Source organism: Mus caroli, unplaced genomic scaffold, assembly GCF_978045245.1.
Source record: "Mus caroli unplaced genomic scaffold, Mus_caroli_1 scaffold_7, whole genome shotgun sequence".
In the NCBI taxonomy this organism is placed as follows: Eukaryota; Metazoa; Chordata; class Mammalia; order Rodentia; family Muridae; genus Mus; species Mus caroli.
The window spans coordinates 62,846,696-62,868,472 of NW_028227262.1; the positions used below are offsets into that span (position 1 = coordinate 62,846,696).

The 21,777-nt window shown below is 44.5% G+C and overlaps 1 protein-coding gene across 8 annotated transcripts in view; it reads right to left on the minus strand.

Annotated features, from left to right (window-relative positions):
• Positions 1-583: 583 nt before the first annotated feature.
• The window catches only part of CUNH2orf42 (chromosome unknown C2orf42 homolog), a 31,383-nt gene continuing 10,189 nt past the window's right edge, over positions 584-21,777 (minus strand). For all 8 annotated transcript variants that reach the window (XM_085840406.1, XM_085840411.1, XM_085840408.1 and 5 more), the window contains exons 5-10: positions 20,769-20,873; positions 17,034-17,138; positions 12,630-12,737; positions 8,809-8,909; positions 5,474-5,636; positions 584-1,219 (exon numbers count right to left, since the gene is read on the minus strand). In XM_085840406.1, coding sequence (XP_085696532.1) covers positions 1,011-1,219; positions 5,474-5,636; positions 8,809-8,909; positions 12,630-12,737; positions 17,034-17,138; positions 20,769-20,873 — 791 coding nt within the window. In that variant the 3' untranslated portion in view covers positions 584-1,010. The remainder of the gene's footprint in view (positions 1,220-5,473; positions 5,637-8,808; positions 8,910-12,629; positions 12,738-17,033; positions 17,139-20,768; positions 20,874-21,777) is intronic.

The following is a 21,777-nucleotide window of genomic DNA, read 5'->3' on the forward strand; positions in this document are numbered from 1 at the left end:
GATAGCTACAGTGTACTCATATAAATAAAATAACTCTTTTTTAAAAAAAAAAAAAAAAAGAAAAAGAAAATGCTTCCTCCTCTCCTAGAAGGCAAATCTTCGCTTCCCCCATCATCTCAGTTCTGGGATGAGTGAGCCTAGAACTTTTGAATTTTACCAGCTGCTTTTAAAAAACAAAAAAACAGGTTCTCACTTTGTAGTTCTTGCTGTCCTAGAACTCACTGGATAGATCAGGCTGGCCTCAAACTCAGAGATCTGTCTGCCTCTGCCTCCCGAGTGCTCAGTTGCTCTTAATTTTGAGTAATAATAATGATAAAATAATAATAATAAATTAAAAAATGCCTTTAATCCCAGAACTTGGGAGCCAGAGGCAGAGGCAGATGAATTTCTTGAGTTCGAGGCCAGCTTGGTCTACTGAGTTCCAGGACAGCCAGGGCTATACAGAGAAATTTTGTTGTGTGGGGTGGGTGGGTGGGTGGAGGTGGTGGTGATCCCCTGGCACTGCCTACTTTCCTGTTGACAAGATAAATTCTCCCAAAGGTTCTAATTGTAAAATCATGACATCAATGGCACCATTTGGAAAAACTAGTGACATTGTACTTTATTTTGTTATCAGAATAAAGAGTGATTGGAGCTCTCGGCCAGAGAGAGAGGACCCTGCTCGGCCCAGGGCATCGTTAACTTTCTAACACTGTTGGCTAAGATCCAGTGCTGTGACTTTTGGAGAATTACAGAAAAACAAAGCTGCAGGTGAATCCTCGAGAAGCCAGTAAGCTGGATTTTTGTTGTTTCTTCTAAAACTCTGGTCAGAAATAAGTGCTCGACTTGTATGAAGACTGTACACACAAGGCTATTTACAAGAGTTTCTTCTACAGAACACACATGGATGGGCTGAGTAACTGCATCTTAGCCAAGTGCGGTTCGTTAGCAAGGATGGTGTAAGTGCTGCTAGGATTTATAGTCCTCAGGGATTGGGATGTGCAAACTCTGCAAAATGCTCTGGATTTGCCTCAAGGGAAAGTGATGGTAGTCAGAGGGGCCAGCTCCAGAGGTTGGTCCATGGGTGGCCTTGGGTCCTGGCAGTCAGCCACATGTCCATTCCGGTGGTGACCATACTCAAACTTGATTCGAAGCTCACCAATCTTGGACTGTGGGAGGATATCTGGGATCCACTCAATGATAAAGGGCGTTGGCTCCTTTTGATCTGGGGAAGTGTTACCTACAGAGTGAAAGGGGGAGGCCAGTTAGTATGGATCAACCTATGCCCTTCTTTGTTTTGGCTTTTATGGTTTTTAGACAGGGTCTTCACTGGAGCTCAGGATGTACTCATATTTACTGCGTAGTAGATAATAACTCTAGGTGTGGCTGGCAAGATGGTTCAATGTAAAGGCACTGGGAACACAAGCCTGGCGACCTGAGTAAAATCTCCTGAACCTACAGAAGGTTGGCCAGAAAGATCCACCTCCCAGTTGTCCTCCAAGCTACGCATTCATGCTGCGGCACACACAACTCCTTTACTATGACAGCAGAGTTAAGAACAATTCAGGTTTTACTGGTGTTGAAGGCTAGACTCACAGCTGGATTTGAAATGAAATGACTGCCCTTTGCCAGATAAATGGAGAGTTTAGCTGGGCACTGTATATGCCAGTGTACCCAGCTCCTGCGATTTGGAGGTGGACTGAGGGTTCACGTCCATTCTGCAAAGGCAAACAAAACCCAAACAAACAAAACAAAAAATAAAAAGGAAGTCTTGGGGGCTGAAGAGAAGGCTCAGTGGTTAAGAGCACTGGCTGTTCTTTCAGAGGTCCTGAGTTCAAATCCCAGCAACCACATGGTGACTCGCATCCATCTGTAATGGGATCTGATGCCCTCTTATCACTGAAGACAGCTATAGGGTACTCATATGCATTAAACAAACAAACAAACAAACAAACAAATAAATCTTTTTTAAAAAGGAAGTCTTTCAGGAGAAAACGCTTAAAAAAGAAGTCACCTAGGGGCTGGAGAGCTGGCTGAGTGACTGGAGAGCTGGCCGAGTGACTGACCAGTGTTTGCTGCTTCTGTAGGACCTGTTTCGCAGCAGCTTCAGTGGCTCTCAACCACTTAACAGCTCCAGCTCCCAGGGAACCACTGATGAGCACACAGAAATACAAACCACCCTTTAAACATAACTAAATGTAAAACAAGCCGGGCAGTGGTGGCGCATGCCTTTAATGACAGCACTTGGGAGGCAGAGGCAGGGGGATTTTTGAGTTCGAGGCCAGCCTGGTCTACAAAGTGAGTTCCAGGACAGCCAGGGCTACACAGAGAAACCCTGTCTCGAAACAAACAAACAAACAACAGAAAAACCAAAACCAAACAAACAAAAATGCAAAACAAAGAGAAAGAAAGACAAAATACCCTGACAGTAATGCATATATAGTCTTTACTCTTGATTTTATTCCCAAACAGGCAGCCTTTCTTAGCCCCATCCCTTCACTCTGTCAGCTTCTCACAGTGGTCAGGAAGGAACCACTCCCAAGATGAACCTGAGGTTTGTGACACGGGGCTGCAGAGTTGTGTGTGTCAAGGTACTGTTCGGCTCATTTGGCAGACATCACAGCTTCCATTTCAAGATACAGAGCTGCTACGACTTCACTTAAATGTCAGTGAAAATAGAAAATTTGGGAAGCTCAACTGATGACTGAAAAAGCATGGTTGAAACTGACTAACAAAGTCAGAACTCTCAGGAAGATGCAGTCTGCGTGAGGACAGCTATAGAAGAACGCAGAAACCCACATGCTTGGAGTCTGAGCTCTGCAAACCCCCTGTACTGGCTGGTTTTGTGTGTCAACCTGACACAAGCTGGAGTTATCACAGAGAAAGGAGCCTCCCTTGAGGAAATGCCTCCATAAGATCTGGCTGTAAGGCATTTTTCCCAATTAGTGATCAAGGGGGAAGGGCCCATTGTGGGTGGTGGCATCCCTGGGCTGGTAGTCCTGGGTTCTATAAAAAACAAGCTGAGCGAGCCAGGGGAAGCAATCCAGTAAGTAACATCCTGCCATGACCTCTGCATCAGCTCCTGCTTCTTGACCTGCTTGAGTTCCAGTCTTGATTTACTGTGGTGATGAACAGCAATGTGGAAGTGTGAGCTGAATAAATCCTTTCCTCCCCAACTTGCTTCTTGGTCATGATGTTTGTGCAGGAATAGAAACAACCACATGGTGGCTCACAACTATCTGTAATGAGATCTGATGCCCTCTTCTGGTGTGTCTGAAGACAGTGACAGTGTACTCACATACATAAAATCAATAAATCTTAAAAAAGAAAGAGCCGGGCGTGGTGGCGCACGCCTTTAATCCCAGCACTCGGGAGGCAGAGGCAGACGGATTTCTGAGTTCGAGGCCAGCCTGGTCTACAAAGTGAGCTCCAGGACAGCCAGAGCTATAAAGAGAAACCCTGTCTCGAAAAACCAAAAAAAAAAAAAAAAAAAAAGAAAGAAAGAGGGAAAGAAAGAAAGAAAGAAAGAAAGACTGACTAAAACACACACACGGCTCCCCTTGCTAGGTTTAAAAGCATTTACCACCGTCCTCAGTTTGTTACACTTTTTTTTTTTTTTTTTTTGAGACAGGGTTTCTCTGTGTAGCCCTGGCTGTCCTGGAACTCACTTTGTAGACCAGGCTGGCCTCGAACTCAAAAATCCGCCTGCCTCTGCCTCCCGAGTGCTGGCATTAAAGGCATGTGCCACCACACCCGGCTTGTTACACATTCTTAACAGAGGTTTACCAAAATTCTAATGCAGAACATTTATTCTCTTCAGCTTTAAGTAAGAAACCAAGACTGGGCTTAGTAGCCCATGCCTGTAATCCAGCACTATTTGGATGCCGAGGCAGGTGAATCTCTGTGAGCTGGAGGCTAGCCTGGCCTACATAGCAAGTTCTAGGCCAGGGTTACACAGTGAGACCCTGTCACAAGCAATGCTGAAAAAGAAACAAACAGAAGAGTGCCAACAAGGTGCTTTAGGGGCTAAGGGCACTTTCAGGGAGCCCTTGGTGGTAGGAGAGAAGCAACTTTTGCGAGCTGTCCTCTATCCACGTTCCACAGTACTCTATCCCACCCATCCCCAAGTCTATTAAGTGCAAAGAAAGCCAATTAAAAACAAGTGCCTGGTATTAACTGCCCAGGTGGAACCCGCACCAACCAGAGAATAAGTAGCCCTGATGGGGTTGAAAAAGGAAAGAAGTAGGGGAATGAAAGGAAGAACAGGGCACTGCTGTAACTTCAGAAGAGAACTTCAGGGACCAGTGAGGTGGCTAGGTTAAAGGCACTTGCTTCCAAGCCGAATGACCTGACCCTCATGGTGCGAGGAGAACCAACTCCCACAGATTGCCCTCTGACCTCTCTCTACATGCCCACTGTGAAACATACACCCCTCCCCCACTGCTGGCTTTGACACAGAGCAGCATAACCAGTGACAGCAGGCAGCACTGGGGAGGGAGATGAGCAAGAGGGGTGACACTCAGGCATAAAGTCAAATCTGCAAGGTTCCACGGTACAGCCCAAACCCCACCCACCATGCACTGCAGTACTGGCTGAAGAGGACACAACCTAATGGTGTTTCCTATCAGGAACAAAAACACAAGGAAGCATGTTTTATTTTTTGAGACAGGGTTTTGGTAACCTTGGCTGGCTTGGAATGCACAGATCTGCCTGCTGCCTCTGCCATCTGAATGCATCTGATTAAAAGCAAGTCCCACCTCATCTGACTTAGTAAAAGTTTCTTATATCATATATAAAACACCAACCAATAATGATCTGGAAGAAAAAAGAAGGTGGTTGGCAATATTAATTACATACACAAGAATAAACTTCAGAGGATCAAACATTTACATGTGATAAAATATGCAGACTAGCTCTTCCTTTTATCTACAATAAACCTCCTTCACGTTACTTAGAAGCAGTAACGACCGTCCTTTTTTCTTTTTTTTAGATTTATTTATGTATATGAGTACACTGTAGCTGTCTTCAGACACACCAGAAGAGGGCACCAAATTTCATTACAAATGGTTGTGAGCCACTGTGTGGTTGATGGGAAATGAACTCAGGACCTCTAGGAGAGCAATCAGCGCTTTTAACCTCTGAGCCATCTCTCTAGCCGCCCCCTCCCCCACTCACCGCATCTCCCCCTCTCCATTCAGTCTACACAGTGAGTTTCAGACCAGCCAGGGCTACACAGTGAGATGGGGGAGGGTGTTACATAGACGTAATTGTGATGCTTCTGGGAGGAGGGCAGGCTGCAGGGGGAGATGGTTTACTAATTTTTTCATGATCTCTTCACAACACACACACATTCATCTGCTGTTTAGAAATCACCAGCTCAAAAGGGACAAATGTTTTTCAGGTTCCTACAAAACAAGTGCATATGCTTTGATTAAGGACCAGATCCAGATCTTCCTAAAAGAGCTCAGGCAGAGGTGCTCTGAAAGTCACTTACCAACTTTGAGGAAGGTTTTCAGCTCCAAAGGTCTCAGCACAGGCTGCTTCTCTATGCGGCCGTAGCTTTCCGCTATGTTCTCTACTTCCACTTTGGGGCATTTAAACAGCTCGTAAGTCCCATCCCTGTTCTGGATAAAGCTACGTGTGATTTCCAGGGGCATCTGGACACAGACAGCAAGAAAGAGAGACACAGAGAACTTGACATACATGTATCTTGGTGCCACTAGGTCTCTTATGATTCTATCTTTTAAAAATATTAATTTTATTATTCATATATATATGTGTGTGAATGAAAACAAGGACATGACCGCACCTAGGTATTGTTGAAATTTTATGTAGCTATGAAGGAGAGAACAGCCAGAGGCATCTGAACCGAATCAGGCCCTGAGAGGAGGGGGTGGGGAGCAGGAGAGGAAAAGCAAGGTGGTGGGCGAAGAGGGTCAGAGAACACATGGGAACCAAGAGAAGAACCAAGAGCAGAACCAACAGGGTTCATAACCAAAATGGCTGAGTTACATAGAGAAAAGAGACGTTGGGAGAAGGGAAGCCCAGCCCTGGGCTGGAGAATTTAGGGGGCGAGGGTGCAGGGAAGAGCCGCAGGTACTAAGGCCTGCCTCAGGCTTGTTTGGAACCTGCCATTGTGTATATATTACATATGCCTCCCATGTATGCGGGCACTTGAGAGGCCAGAGGAAGAGTGTTAGATACTGTGGAACTCAAGTTATAGTTACAGTTACACGGCAGGTGTGAGCAGCCATGTAGGTACTGAGAACTGAACCTGGGTCCTCTGGAAGCACAGCCAGTGCTTTAATCACCGAGTCACTGCTCCAACCCCATGATACTGTTTTTATTTTAAGTGCAGGCGAAATCGATAAACTTTCTTTTAAAAATAGTTTTGTATCCCATGTATGTATGTGTTGTACATGTGAACATGTGTTCACATACATGTACACAGAGAGAGTAGAGGAGGAAGAAGAGCACTACTCTATCACACTCAATCAACACATGCTCTCTCACTGACCCTGTCTTCCAGGGCTCATGACTAAGCCGCACAGCTGTCAAACCTCACTGCGAAACACAATGATGCTTTGCTGCTAATCTTTTTGTGTTTGTTTTTGAGACAATTTCACTGTATACCCCTGAAATTCCAGATTTCTGCCTTTGCCTACCAAGTACTAGATGAGCTAGTAAGCCTAGCTAAATAAACCTTCATGTATCAGTCACACTGTGGTGAATTTTCTGAAATATTCTACTTCTGTAGGAAGGGAGTGATCTGTCAAAACTTCCGATCTACTTCAACAGACTATTTTAAAATGCAGTGTTGGGTCTGTGAGACAGCTGAGTGGGTAATGAGGCCTGGGGTGAGGGTGACCACTTGAGGTCAACCCTAGAATTGACAATAGGAGGAGGGAGCCAAGTCGTGTATACACACACACACACACACACACACACACACACACACACACACTAAATGAATAAATAAATAAATAAGCAAGCAAGTAGATGTAGTAAAATATTCAGTGTGTCCTGGCGAAAGAGAATAAGCCCAGGTTATCAAGTTACAGTTTGAGGAGGAGCGCCTGCTTAAACAAGACCTAGTGACTTCATAGATAGAAGGTCATCTACTATTATGAATACCCATTCTTGCAACAACCAGTGGAGTCTAGGATCTTCATAGACACCAGAGTATCATGAATTCACGAGGAGAATACTGCTTTGTTTTTAGGGGAGGCAGGGATAGGGAGGACAGGGTCTCACGAGGTATCTCTGGCTAATCTGGATCTTGCCATGTAGACAGGCTGGCCTCTGACTTCTGAGGGCTGGGATTAAAGCACTACACCAACTATGCATGGCCCCAAATCCTGCTTTCTGACCCCAAAGGCAAAACCCAGTATCTTCAACTGAGATGCTTTGCTGTGGCTGCTTTGCTTTTTCATGCAGGATCTCATACAGCCGAGGCTGGCTTCTGACTTGATATGCAGCTGAAGGTAAGTTTGAAATTTGATTCTTCTGCCTCTATCTTAGACCTGGGCTTGAAGGTGTGTCCCCCTCAACTCCAGGTTACATGGGCTGGGGTCGTATTCAAGGCCATCAAGCTTTTACCAGCTGAGTGATCTCACTGGCCCTTTAAAAACCACTTTCTAGAAGCAGGCAGATTTCTGAGTTCGAAGCCAGCCTGGTTTACAAAGTGAGTTCCAGGACAGCCAGGGCTACACAGAGAAACCCTGTCTTGATAAACCAAAAAAACAAAACCAAAACAAAAAACAAAAAAAACAAAAAACCAACCAACCAAACAAACAAAAACACCCCCTCCCCCTTTAAGGTATTAAGAGTTACCAAAATCCGACCCAGATCTACACAGACTAGAACTAAATAATCCTTTAACATGAGACAGGAGCTTCAAGAGCTGGCTTGGTGATCTACACAGATCTACACAGACTAGAACTAAATAATCCTTTAACATGAGACAGGAGCTTCAAGAGCTGGCTTGGTGATCTACACAGATCTACACAGACTAGAACTAAATAATCCTTTAACATGAGACAGGAGCTTCAAGAGCTGGCTTGGTGATCTACACAGATCTACACAGACTAGAACTAAATAATCCTTTAACATGAGACAGGAGCTTCAAGAGCTGGCTTGGTGATCTACACAGATCTACACAGACTAGAACTAAATAATCCTTTAACATGAGACAGGAGCTTCAAGAGCTGGCTTGGTGAGGAACACATTCAGCATGCAAGCAGAAGGACCTGAATAATTTCACTTCTGTCCCCAGAAACTCAGGTGTGCTGGGACTTGCTTGTAATTTCAGTGCTGGAAACACAAAGACATGTGGAACCCTGAGGCTCACAGGCCACCCAGCTAACCTACTTGGTGAGCTCCAGGCCAAAGAAAGATGCTGACTCAAAAACAATGTCGGGCAGGAGAGACAGCTGAGCTGGGTGCTTGGGCTTGCTGGCCAGCTAGTCTGACTACATTGTTTGAGCTTCAGGCCAATGAAAGACCATGTCTCTTGCCAGGTGGTGGTGACATGTGCATTTAATCCCAGTACTTAGGAGGCAGAGCAAGTGATCTCTTTGAGTTTGAGGATAGCCTGGTCTACAAAGCAAGTTCCAGGACAGCCGGAACTACACACAGAAACTCCATCTCAAACAAAACAAAAAAACAATGACAAAAGATCATGTCTCAAAAAATAAGGTCGAGTGTGATTGAAAAAGATATCTAATGTGAACCTCTAGCCTCCGTATCCAGATGTACAAGTGGGCATATGTTCCTACACACACACACACACACACACACACACACAGCTCCTGAGGAATACACTCTTACCTCTGGGGTGTCTAAGATTTGTTTGACTTGCAGAATATTGGTGATATGCCAGGTGTATTTGGAAAAGGTTCCCAGTGGCAAGGCATCTTTCCGAACAAAAGCTGCAGTGAGAAGGGAGGGACAGATGTGAGTACTGAGGTAGTGTCCTCCCAGTGTGCAGGCAGTTCACTGCAGTGCAGTCATTCTCCTTGGACCCCGACCTTCTGCAAGTCTGGAAGGCACTGGCTGAGCAGAGGAAATGAATCTCCAACGCAGAAGGCTGAGGCTTCCCCCCTTTTTAGACCGCAGAAACTTGTTTACATAGTTTGTTGTTCTGGCTTCTTTTCAAATAAACCCAGGCCCGTGAGCTACTGTTCCTATGTGTGGTAGAGTTATGTGCACAGAATTCCATTCTAAAAACCTCTTACAACATGAGATCTAATGGGTCAAATCAGAGTTCTTTAAAATTACACAGATAAGCTATGAACAATGAAGGTCTTCGGGTCTCAAAGCAATGTGCATTCATAGCTTGCATTACTCAAATCTAGACTTGAGCCTCACAGAGTCACTGTTAAATCACGGAACAACTTACTAAGGACACACCGTTCCTTTCTAGTTGTAATTACTTTTGGTTGTTGACCACCTGATGGTTCTCTCTCCCCCCATCTTTATTTCTAAAAAGTTACTCTAAAAATAAAATCTTGGAACTGGAGAGATGGCTCAGAGGTTAAGAGCACTGACTGCTCTTTCAGAGATCCTGAGTTCAATTCCCAGCAACCACATAGTGGCTCACGACCATCTGTAATGGGATCTGATGCCCTCTTCTGGTATATGTGAAGGTAGCTACAGTGTACTCACATACATAAAAATAAATCTTTTTTAAAAAAGTCTCCCTTTTTCAAAAATTGTGGTTAATCTTCATGTTTGCTGGTGTCTTTTTCGAGGGGGGTTCCCTGTGTATCCGTGACTGAGCTGGAGCTCACTCTTTAGATCAGGCTGGCCACAAACTCCCAGAGCTCTACCTGCCACTGCCTCCTGAGTGCTTTGATTAAACATATTTGCTATCATGCCTGGCATAATCGTTAATCTTGATGATCAACTTGTTTGGACTTAGAATCAACGACACAACACAAACCTCTAGGCAGGTGTAGGAGACAGTTTCTAGATTATGCTGAGGTGGGCATCGCTCCACAGGCCATGGTCCCACACTGAATAAAGAGAATGCAAGCTAAGTTCCAGGATTCATCTCTCTGTGCTTGCTAGCTGTAGATAGTGCGATGGCCGCCTCACCTTCCTGGTGTCACACCTTCTCTACCACATGGACTGTATCCAAACAGTGAGCCAGAACAAAGGCTTCCTTCCACAAGGTACTTCCTCTCAGGGTTTCATCACAGTGACAAGTAACTAACACAGAATTATTAAGTGAGGCTGTTGCTCTGATAATCGTGATGATTTGGTTATTGGGCCTTTGGAACTGGTTTGTGGGAAGAATGTGGAAGAGCTTGGCTCTGTGGCCTACGGCACTCTGCATTGGGACAACAGAGCCCACCCAATAGGCACTCTGATGGGGACTTGGGAGACTGAAGTGCCAAGAGAGGCCTGGCTCACGTGCCTTCAGAGGGGAATGAGGACTCTCAGGAACCAGGCCAGTAGATACTCATGTTATGTTCAAGCAAAGAATCTGGCTTTTTTTGGCTGTGTCACAAGAGCCTGGGTGAAGGTGGATTGTTAAGGAATGGACAGCATGATGTTCATCTTAAGACAGATGGCATTCAGACTGTACACAATGGCTATGGCTCAGGGCTTACTCAGGTTCCTGGGCGAGAAAGAACAGAAAAGGAGCAGAGATGATATCAAAGTGTACAGTTTTTCAAGTAACAAATGCACCAGCAAGTTGAAAGTTAGAGACAAGGCAGGGCTGAGAGCAGCTGTAACTGTTAGGTTTGGTTAGAGCCACTAGAAAGCAACATACCTTAGAATAGGGCTGTTTATTCTATGCAATCGCATACTCAGTGTAGGTTCTCATTTTATAGGTGTCCACAGTTAAGACTGACTTGAGTCTTAGATGAGACCCACTGGGACTGTCAAGAGCCTATGGGAATTTATGACGTTGACCCAAAAGCATTTTGTATAATGAGATGGCCATGTACCTTTGGGAACTAGAGATGAATGTCAAGGTTTATAGTGATGTGCACTGGTGTCAAGTTACCAATGGGTGTCCTGTGACTGATAACACTGTCAACTTGATGAGATTTACAATCACCATGGAAACAAGTCTCTGCATATGTTTTTCAGGGAATTTATAGATTAACCAGTTAGGAAGACCACATCTGAATATGGGTTGTACCATGTTATGGTTAGAGTCTTAAGCAAAACAAAAAGGAGACTGTGAGCTGTGCACCTACACTCATTTCTCCCTGCTTCCTGTGGACGCCATGTGACCAGTCACCTACTACTGCCACAAACTCCTCACCACAGTGACATAAAACAAGCCTTTCTCTCCTAAGCTGCATTTTGGGGTATTCTGTCATAGTAACCAGAAGAAAGAATTAATAATGTTTTTAGCTGTTGTTTTCCTACATGAGCTTTCTTTTTTGTTTGTTTGTTTTTTTTTTTTTTTGTTTTTTTGAGACAGGGTTTTAGCCTGTATAGCCCTGACTGTCCTGGAACTCACTTTGTAGACCAGGCTGACCTCCAACTCAGAAATCCGCCTGCCTCTGCCTCCCAAGTGCTGGGATTAAAGGCATGCACCACCACGCCCAACCTTTTTTTTTTTTTTTAAAGAATTATTTTATTTTATTTATATGAATACACTGTCGCTGGCTTCAGACACACCACAAGAGGAAATTGGATGGCATTACAGATGGTTGCTGGGATTTGAACTCAGGACTTCTGGAAGAGCAGTCAGTGCTCTTAACCTCCTAGCCATTTCTCCAGCCCCCCTGTGAACTTTCTGAGGATATTTTGTTTCAATCTTACAGGTGGAGGCTCTTTCTAATAGTATTTGCTAAGGAATATATATTGTGTGTATCTTTTTAATTTATTTACTTTTCCTTTTGAGACAGAGTTTCTTTTGTGTAGCCTGGTGGTCTTGGAACTTGCTCTGTACACCAGGCTGGTCTCCAACTAAAAGATCCAACTGCTTCTGCCTCCTGTCTGCTGTGATGAAAGGTACTATCATGCCAGGTTGGAACTATATTTTATTGTTGTTGTTTTTATTTTTTGAGACAGGGTTTCTCTGTGTAGCCCTGACTGTCCTAAAATTCACTCTACAGACCAGGCTAGCTTCTAACTCACAGAGATTCACCTGTCTCTGCCTCCCAAGTGCTGGAACTACCGGCATGCACTACCACTGCCCAGCTGGAATTATAGTCTTAATGTACTACTGGAAATGTTTTGTCTAGACCAAAGTTTCTGAAAAGCTCCCCTCTGGAAAGGCCCTGGAAGATGCTAGTGAACAATCATGTCTTGCCCATCAGTTAGGGCTCTGCCGAGAGAGTGGGGTCCCAGTTCCATCTGCATACTGAAGGATGCCATATCTATGGATACCTCCTTAGGTTTTGGCTGCTGGGGCTTCAGATGTTTTTGAGGAAACTGTACCACACTGAGAAGTATCAACCAGTCCTTGCTCATCATTTCCCAGGTCGACATCTCCTGGTATTTACTCTAACTGGGAGAAGTATCTGTCTTTGGAGGGATACTCACTGTTCTAAGAGCTAATAGCCAAACGTTTCATGTCCCCATTAACTTGCCCAGACATGCTAACCCTGAGAGTTCCACAGAGATTTCTCAGAGTTCTCCGGTCACAGTTACTACCACTCTTCCCCGGGGAGACCCCACACCTGTAGTGGAGTTGGGGAGCCGCTTCTTTGCACTTCCTATGGATATTCTCTGTTGCAAGGCATCAAAAAAGGACTGAGGAATGTGGAACACCAGGGGCTCTGGTTTGCCTGCAGAAAAGAGAAGAATGTCATTTAATAAACTTGGTTGTTTTCTTGATGTACAAGGACAGGAGAAAGGAAAGGAGTGGATGGGGCTGTGATCCTAAGTATCTGGTGTGGGCAGGTTGGGGAGACATCAGTGTGTAAGGACAGCTGTTGCACAGCTTGATCACCTGACTGGAACCCACATGGTGAACAGGGAGAACCAATCCCTGCAAGTTGTCTTCTGACTGCCACACACTGGCCATGGCATACATGTCTCCTCTCCCAACCAAATAAGATGTAATACCACCACCACCCCTCCCTTGATGTTTTTTTATTCAAAGGTAAAAAGACTGATGGGCCCTCGCAGGCCAAGGGCTCTATCAGCCTGCCCTTCATCCCTAGCGTGTAACACTCCTGTCCTCCACCCAGGATGACTTTTCAGAGCCCCAGCTGTGCAGCCACCACCAGAGCAGACTTCTCCCCTTGAAGGTCATATGAAATGAGAACATGTCAGAAGAGCTAAAGAGCCTCTGGTTGCCTCCTCCACTTGACTGTCTCCTGGCCTCTATGCCCGCGCACTTGCTGGCTGTATTCAGTCTAAGCAAAGCAGGAAGCTGCTCTCCCCTGCATGGCCAGGACATGAGTGCTAAGATTACAGGGTTAGGTTGCTGCAGGTCCAGTCAGCATCAGTCTAACCATGACTCCAGGGCACACAAAAATAAAAGTAATTTGGATAAAGAAAAAGTCAACAGATTTTCAGGGAGGCAGCTGAGCTCGGAGCTTCTCTTAATTCCAGCAGACATTTAGACATTATAAACATCTAGAGTGCCGGGCATGGTGGCGCACACCTTTAATCCAAGCACTCGGGAGGTAGAGGCAGGTGGATTTCTGAGTTCGAGGCCAGCCTGGTCTACAAAGTGAGTTCCAGGACAGCCAGGGCTATCAGAGAAACCCTGTCTCGAAAAAAACAAAACAAAACAAAAAAAACCATCTAGAGCTCCACGGAGAAGCACAGAGCTTTGGACGTTGCTTAGACATAGTCTTATTCTGTAGCACAGGCAGGGTTTGGATTTGACTCGCTACAGAGACCAGACTGACCTCAACCCTTAGGGCTCCTCCTTCCTCTGTCCCACGAGTGCTAGAACTACAGGTGCGTCAGCATGCCTGGCTCTGAGAGAAAGACCACTGGTTAACTTGAAAAGAAATTTAGTTCATAGTTTAGAACACTTGTTGCTCTTGCAGAGGACCCAGGTTTGGTCCCTAGTACCCGCATGATGGCTCACAACCATCCATAACTCTAGTTTTATGAGGTCTGACTACCTCTTCTGACCTTTGTAGATACCAGGGATGCATGTGGTATGTATACATGCCTGCAGGCAAAATACCCATTCAAATAAAATAAATCTATTTTTTTCTAAATTGTTAAATAATATATATAGAATGAGTTGTTAGGCAAGGTGGGACACTATAAAGCCAGCATTTTTAGAGGCGGAGGCAGGGTTCTGAGTTTGTGATCACTCTGGCTATATAGCTTTCAAAAACAAAAAACAAAAAAGTAAAGAAGAGGGCTGGAGAAATAGCTCAACCCTTGCTGCTCTTCCAGAGAACCTGAGCTGGCATTAAGCATCCATGACAGATGGCTCATGGCCACCTGGAACTCCAGATCTGGGAAGCCTGACAGTCTTTCAGTTTCTGTTATCTACTGCACTAATATGGTGCATACACATGTGCGTGAGCACACACACACACACACACACACACACACACACACAGAGTCATAAACATACATGTAAAGAAAACAGAACAAAACAAAAGACAGGAACTCCAAACAAGTAAAAAAAAAAAAAAAAAAAGACAAAACAATTATAATAGAATTAGATTAGAAAAGACTTATATTTGAAACTTTTTTTTTCCGATATTTTTGTTTTGTTTTGTTTTTGAGACAGAGTCACTATAAGTGGCTTTCCTCAACCTGGAAAGCATAGAAGTCAAACTACCTGTTTCCCAAGTGTTACTAATTTTTGCTTTTATGTTTTTTGAGACAGGGTTTCTCTGTGTATCCCTGGCTGTCCTGGACCTCACAGAGATCCAGCTGCCTCTGTTTTCCAGTGCTAGGATTAGAGATGTGCACCACCACCCATGAGTAAGACTTTGAATGGGTTCTCCTGTCAGATTCTAGCTGCAGATCATCACACCCGGCTGGCTCTGCCTACTTTTATTTGACTGTAGAATGTCAATGCTAAACCTCAGTATTTAGCGTGTACAGATGTGTTGTGGGCTTATGTGTGCAGGAACACATACATGTATTTGAAAGCAGTGTGGAGGCCAGAGGTGAACTGACAAGTTTTCTCAGGACTGTGTTTCGTCTTTGTTGTCTGTGTGGCCTTTTGCTTATTAAAACATTTTATTAAATTTTGTTATATGTATATGAGTATTATGCCTGCATGTTGGTATGTATAATAAGTATGTACATGAAGAAGTCAGAAGACGGTGTTAGATCCCCTGGAACTGGGGAGATGGAGCCACCATGTGGATGCTGGGAATGGAACTCAGGTCCGCTGAAAGAGCAATAAATGCTCTTAACTGCTAAGCTATCACTCCAGTCCTGATATGTTTTAATTTAGAGAAAGAGAGTGTGTGTGTTTGCATGTGCACACATGCAGCCTATGGCACATGTGTTGGGGGGAGAGTGCGGTGTCAGAGGATAACCTGCAGAAGCCAGTTTTGTCTGTCTACCATGAGCTCCAGGGATTAAACTCAGACCATCAGGTTTGTTGGGAAGGTGTTTTTCCTTGTTGAACCATCTCACTGCCCACCCACAACTGGATTTTTGAGACAAGTTTTCTCATCAAAACTTGAAGCTTGCCAATTAGACTAGAGCAGGTGGCCACCCTTTTAGCATTGAGATTACAAGTTCATCCTTCTCAAACCCAGAGGGAACCTTTTTTAGGTGGGTTCTAGTGGTCATATAATAAAGATGCCTCAAAAAAGCATGGAGCTTTTCATCTCCTGACAAATCAGGAAACCTGTACTAGGAATTCTGCTGGACAAATACGAATGAAAGTAGTTTAAGAAAAAAAGGGCCTGTGTGGCTCACAGTTTAAGGGTATAGGATCACAGGAGCATGACAGCCAGAGAGGTTCGAGCACTGGACAGCAGGAGTGTGAGGTGGCTGGTCCCATCACGACCAGTGTCAGGAAGCAGAGAGGTGAATGCTGGTACAGTGCCCATGGGATGTTGTCACCTCAGTTAAATCTCTGTCATCAGGTTGGGAGTGGTGGCGCATGCCTTTAATCCCAGTACTTGGGAGGCAGAGGCAGGTGGATTTCTGAGTTCGAGGACAGCCTGGTCTACAAAGTGAGTTCCAGGACAGCCAGGGCTATACAGAGAAACCCTGTCTCAAAAAACCAAAAAAAAAAAAATCCAAAAAAACAAAAAACAAAAAACCCAAAAACACCCCTCTGTCATCATCCTCAGAAACACTCAGTGCTGTGTTTCTGAGTGAACCCAAATCTAGTCAAGTTGACAATGCAGATAAATTGCCACTCCATCCCCCTACAATGTGCTCGAGGAATGAGCACTAAGTCTCGCCCACCTCTGCTCTGACTTCGTGGGGGTTCCAGGACACTTGAGAAGTATTCATTTACAATCTAAAGCTTTGGCACACCAGACACAAACACAAAGACAAGACCCAGGCAGACTTACAGGTTTAATCTGCTGCTCTTTTTTTCTTCTATCTCTACCTCCACTTTGTTGGTCCTGTAGTCCAATTATGATTAAATTAATCATTTGATAATGATTCTTTGTTTCTTTCAACTTTGATGTCTTCTTCGTTTGCTTGTTTGCTGTTTTTGTATTACATTTATTTATTTATGGGGGAGGAAAAGGCGTGGGTCGCAGTGTACATGTATAGGTCAAAGGACAACTTGTGGGAATTGGTTTCTCCTTTAACCTCACGAGTCCTGGGGATCAAACTCAGGTTGCCAGGCTTGACAGCGCATGCCTTTACCACTAAGCCATCTGCTTAGCTTGTTTCGTTCCTTAGTATTGGGGAAAGAACCCAGAGACTTGTGTATGCAGGGCACGTGCTTTAACATAAAGCTACATCACTCCTTCACTCTTCTTTAAAACAAAAGAGCAAGGTCTCGGTCTGTAACTCAGGCTGTGCTCAGCCTCAGGGCGACCCTCCAGCTCCAGGATGGCCACACCAGTCTTTCCTGTGGCTCAGTGCTCGGGGACCCACGCTCACTTAGCTTTCCTACAAATCAGAGAAGAACTGCCACATACCACTGTGGTATCTCCCACTTCAGGCATACTTACCATCAAACTGATAGTGCATGGTTTGATGGATGCGCTCTGTGACACTGGCCAGCCAGTCTTGGAAGGACAGGGTCACTTGTGCCTCATCTAACAGCTGACCACAGACTAGAAAAAGGAAACAAAACAAAATTTTTCATTAATTTTACTTTTCTTTCAAAATAAACGGGCTGAAGAGATGCCTCAGAGGTTGAGAACACTGACTGTTCTTCCAGAGGTCCTGAGTTCAATTCCCAGCAACCACAGGTGGCTCAAAATAAACAATTAACTGAAGCTTGAAATAGTCAAGTAGTTTATACAGAAAAAAAAAAAAACCCACAAAGATTAAATACAGAGAAATTACGTGAAATAGTTTTTTTTTTTTAAAAGATTTATTTATTTATTATATGTAAGTACACTGTAGCTGTCTTCAGACTCTCCAGAAGAGGGAGTAAGATTTCATTACGGATGGTTGTGAACCACCATGTGGTTGCTGGGGTTTGAGCTCAGGACCTTCAGAAGAGCAGTCAGTGCGCTTAACCATTGAGCCATCTCTCCAGCACCGTGAAATAGGTTTAAGGGCCTTTTCTTTTTAATTGACATTCAACAACTATATATTTTATGATACCCAGTGTAATAACAGATATATTTTAATATTCATTTTACACACACACACACACACACACACACACACCCCTAACTACATATCTCTCTATATACATATATATCATGTACATGCAGTGGCCTCTGAGGCCAGCAAGGCCACTGGATCTCCTGAAGCTGGAGCTACAGATGCTCGTAAGCCACCCAGTGTGAATTCTGGAACTGAACTTGGGTCCTTTGCCAGAGTACCAAGAGCTCTTACCCGCTGAGCCATCTCTCCAGCTTCATAGAACTTAAAAAAACAAAAAAGGTCCATGTATACTGCGTGTTAACAGTACATCCTTGTAATAAAAGTGGCTGTGACACAGGAATGATGATATATACCCATGTCAGCATTTAGGAAACAGAGGCAGGGGCAGCAGGAGTCCAGGGCCATCAGATGCTGTGGCTACTCAGGGAGTTTTGAGAAAAATAAGTTGAATAGCCAGGTGTGGTGGTGCACGCCTTTAATTCTAGTGGTCAGGAGGCAGAAGCAAGTAGACTGCTGTGAGTTCAAGGCCATCCTGATTTACAAGGGCAACACGAACCAAGGCAAAGCAGACCAGGGTCTAGAGAGATGGCTCAGAGGTTAATCCAGTGGCTGCTCCTGAAGAACTGGGTTTGCTATTCAGAACCATGGCAGCTTACAATTGTCCAGCTTACAACTCTAGTTCCAAGGAGATCAGATGCTCCACTGGCCTCTGCAGGCATAAGGCATGCATACAGTACACAGACACACACACAAACAAAACTCCTGTTCACATTAAGTACAAAAAGTAATTAAAATCAGGGAGGTACTGACCAGGTAGCGGTGGCACATGCCTTTAATCCCACTGCTCAAGAGGCTACGGCAGGCAGATCTCTATGAGCTCAAGGCCAGCCTGGTCTACAGAGGGAGTTCCAGGACAGCCAAGACTACACAGAGAAACCCTGTCTTGATAAAACAAAAATATTAAAAAATAAAAAAGGGAGGTAATTCATTATGAGCTGCTATAGTCTCTTCACACTTAACAGTAAATGTTTATATTCAGAAATGCAAAAGGAATGAATACTTATCATCAAACAAAAGGGAAATGGCAAAAATCTAAAAGCCCTGGAATAAACTACTAAGAGATAAGTAACAAGGGATAGAGGTTAATGAGACCAGAATGAAGAGCGGCGCCCACGGGACTCAGTGTAGTGCGCATGCCTGCCATCTGGAGGTCCTGGTTCAACTTTTTGTATCACAAAAACAAATAAAAGTGTAATTTAGGACTTTAAAATTTTGTTTTCAGTAATTTTAAAGTTTTTTTTTCTTTAAAAGTATAGTCAACTCTTTGATATTAAGTGTATATTCTTTTTTGTTTTGTTTTGTTTTGTTTTTTTAGAGACAGGGTTTCTCTGTATAGCTCTGGCTGTCCTGGAACTCACTTTGTAGACCAGGATGGCCTTGAACTCAGAAATCTGCCTGCCTCTGCCTCCCGAGTGCTGGGATGAAAGGTGTGCACCAATAAGTGTATATTCTTATACAGTTGTACGAAATACAGTTTCCCTGGGTGTGATAGCGCACGCCTATAGCCTGAATGTTCACTCAGGAGGCTAAGGTGGTCAGAGCTGCAGTTTGAAGCCATGTTGGCGTACATAGTGAGAGCCAATCTCAGAAAATAAAATAGGAGATTGTATACCTTTTGCCAAGACTTCCCAGAAGAAAGTTTTAAGATGTCCAGAATAGATACTCACCTGGGAAAATGAAACGGACACAACCTAATGGCCTCATTTGCTGTCACTGGCTTTGCACAAACTCACATGTCATACACACAGCTCTGCATTTAATCATATGTGCAGCCACAGGCAAGACATTCTGCTAACTCCTGGTAAGTGCTGACCCTCTCTGTCGCTCCGATCACTCCAGCCCCACTCGCTCGTTCCAGCCGTGTTTATTTCATATATGTGGGTAAACTGTCACTGTCTTCAGACACAGCAGAAGACTGCATTGAACACCCATTACAGGTGGTTGTGAGCCACCATGTGGCTGCTGGGATTTGAACTCAGGACCTCTGGAAGAGCAGTCAGTGTTCTTAACCGATGAGCCATCTCTCCAGCCCCTTGTCTTGGTTCTTTTGAGATAAGGTCTTGCATGTAGCTCTCCCTGGCCTGAAGCTCAGGATGCAGACCAGCTGGCTTTCCGCTGGGGTTATACTTCTGCTTCTGCTTTCTGAGTACTGGGATTGCAGGAACACACCACCAGATAGGCAGCATAATTTATGATTTTTTGATTCTATTTTAGAAGCTGGAGTGATAGCTCAGAAGTTAGAAGCACTAGCTGTTCTTCAAAAGGAGCTGGGTTTAGTTCCCAGGACCCACACAGCAGCCCACAGCTGTCCATAACTCCAGTCTCAGGAGATCCAACAACCTCTTTTGGACTTTGAGGGCACTGAATATAAGTGGTGCACAGACATACATGCAGGCAAAACAACAGGTGTATTTAGACAAAGACAAACAAAACAATAATTTAGAGGTTCATTTATTTTATATGTATGGGTGTTTTGCCAGCATGTATATGTACCATGTGTCTTCTCAGGGCTCTTGGAGGCCAGAGAGGTACTGTATTGCCTAGAGATGGAGTTATTTGCAGAGCTGAACCAAAATTTCCAAATAGCCAGGTCTCCATACTGAGTTACAGTTGTGAGCTGCGTGGTGTAGGTGCTAGGAATTGAACCCGGGTCCTCTGAAAGAACAGAAAGTGCTCTAAACCACTGAGCCATCAATTTAGTCTTAGATTTGTTTTTCTTTTGTATGTATGTGTTTTTCCAAGGTCAGACAACATATAAAATCCCTTGGAGCTGGAGTTACAGGTGTTTGTAACCTGTCCAAGAGAGAGCTGAGATCCGAACTCACAACAGAGCAGCAAATACTCTTCTAAGCTGCTGGACCACCTGTCTCTCCTAGCATAATTCTGAGCAGGATTTGAACCTAGGGGAACAGGAGAGACCTTAGTTGCGGGGACTCCATTCGATGCTTTTGTTTATGTTAGCACCACATCATAGGAGACAATATACAACATTTCTTCTGGATACTCCTTCTGACTACCCTGGGTGGTTTCCACCCCTGAAGCCCCTTCTAGGAAGGGAAACTTACCCTGCCTTTTCAATGATGACGTAACCACAGGCCTTTTCAGGCCACTCTTCCTTAGATTGCTGTTTACTGCATCTTGCGGCATCAGTGAGCTGTTCACCTGTGCACCTAGATGACAAATAGGTTCCAATAGTTAAGACATGCCTTGGGAATGATGTGGAAGTCGGCCTAACATGCACTGAGCCCTGGACTGAGCTCTGTGCCCCATAAACTGAGAGCAATGGCAAAAGCCTGTAGTGCCAGCAGGCAGTGGAGGTGGAATACATTCAAGGTCATCTTCCACTGCAAATCGAGCTTCAGGCCTAGGGTGAGATCCTGTCTCAGAGACAAAACAACGAACAACAGGACGCCATGTCTACAGCCAGGCATGTGATCTAGCAGATGGGAGGTAGAGACAGGATCAGGAGTTAAAGGTAAACTTACCTACATACAAGACAAAATAACTTTGTTGTTACATTTTAATTTATTTTTGATGATTTATTTGTTTTTATACTATGCTCCTTACTGGTTTTGTCTTCGTGTATGTCTGTGAGGGTGCCAGACCCCTGGAACTGGCATTACAGACAGTTGTGAGCTGCCATGTGGGTGCTGGGAATTGAACTCAACAGTGACTTTTGGGAGGGCATCCAGTTGCATGTCTCCTGACATTTTTACATTCTGTGCACGTGGGTGTGCCACAGGGCACACACAGAGGTCAGAAGACAATCTCTGGGAGTTAGTTCTTTCTTTCTACCATGGGGGTCCCAGGGATAAAAGTCCCCAATTACTCAGATCTTCAAACTTGATAGCAAGAATCTTTACCCACTGAGTTATCTCTCCAGCCCAGACAAAAAGTCTTAAAAGGAGTCTGCAAAACTGGGGCTAGAGCAATGGCTCACCAGTTAGGAACACTGGCTCCTCTGCAGAGGAGCTGGGCTCAGTTTCCCAGCACCCACACAATAGCTCACACCTCCTGCCACTCCAGTTCTGGGGGATTCATATTCCCTAGAAACACACATGGTGCATAAACATA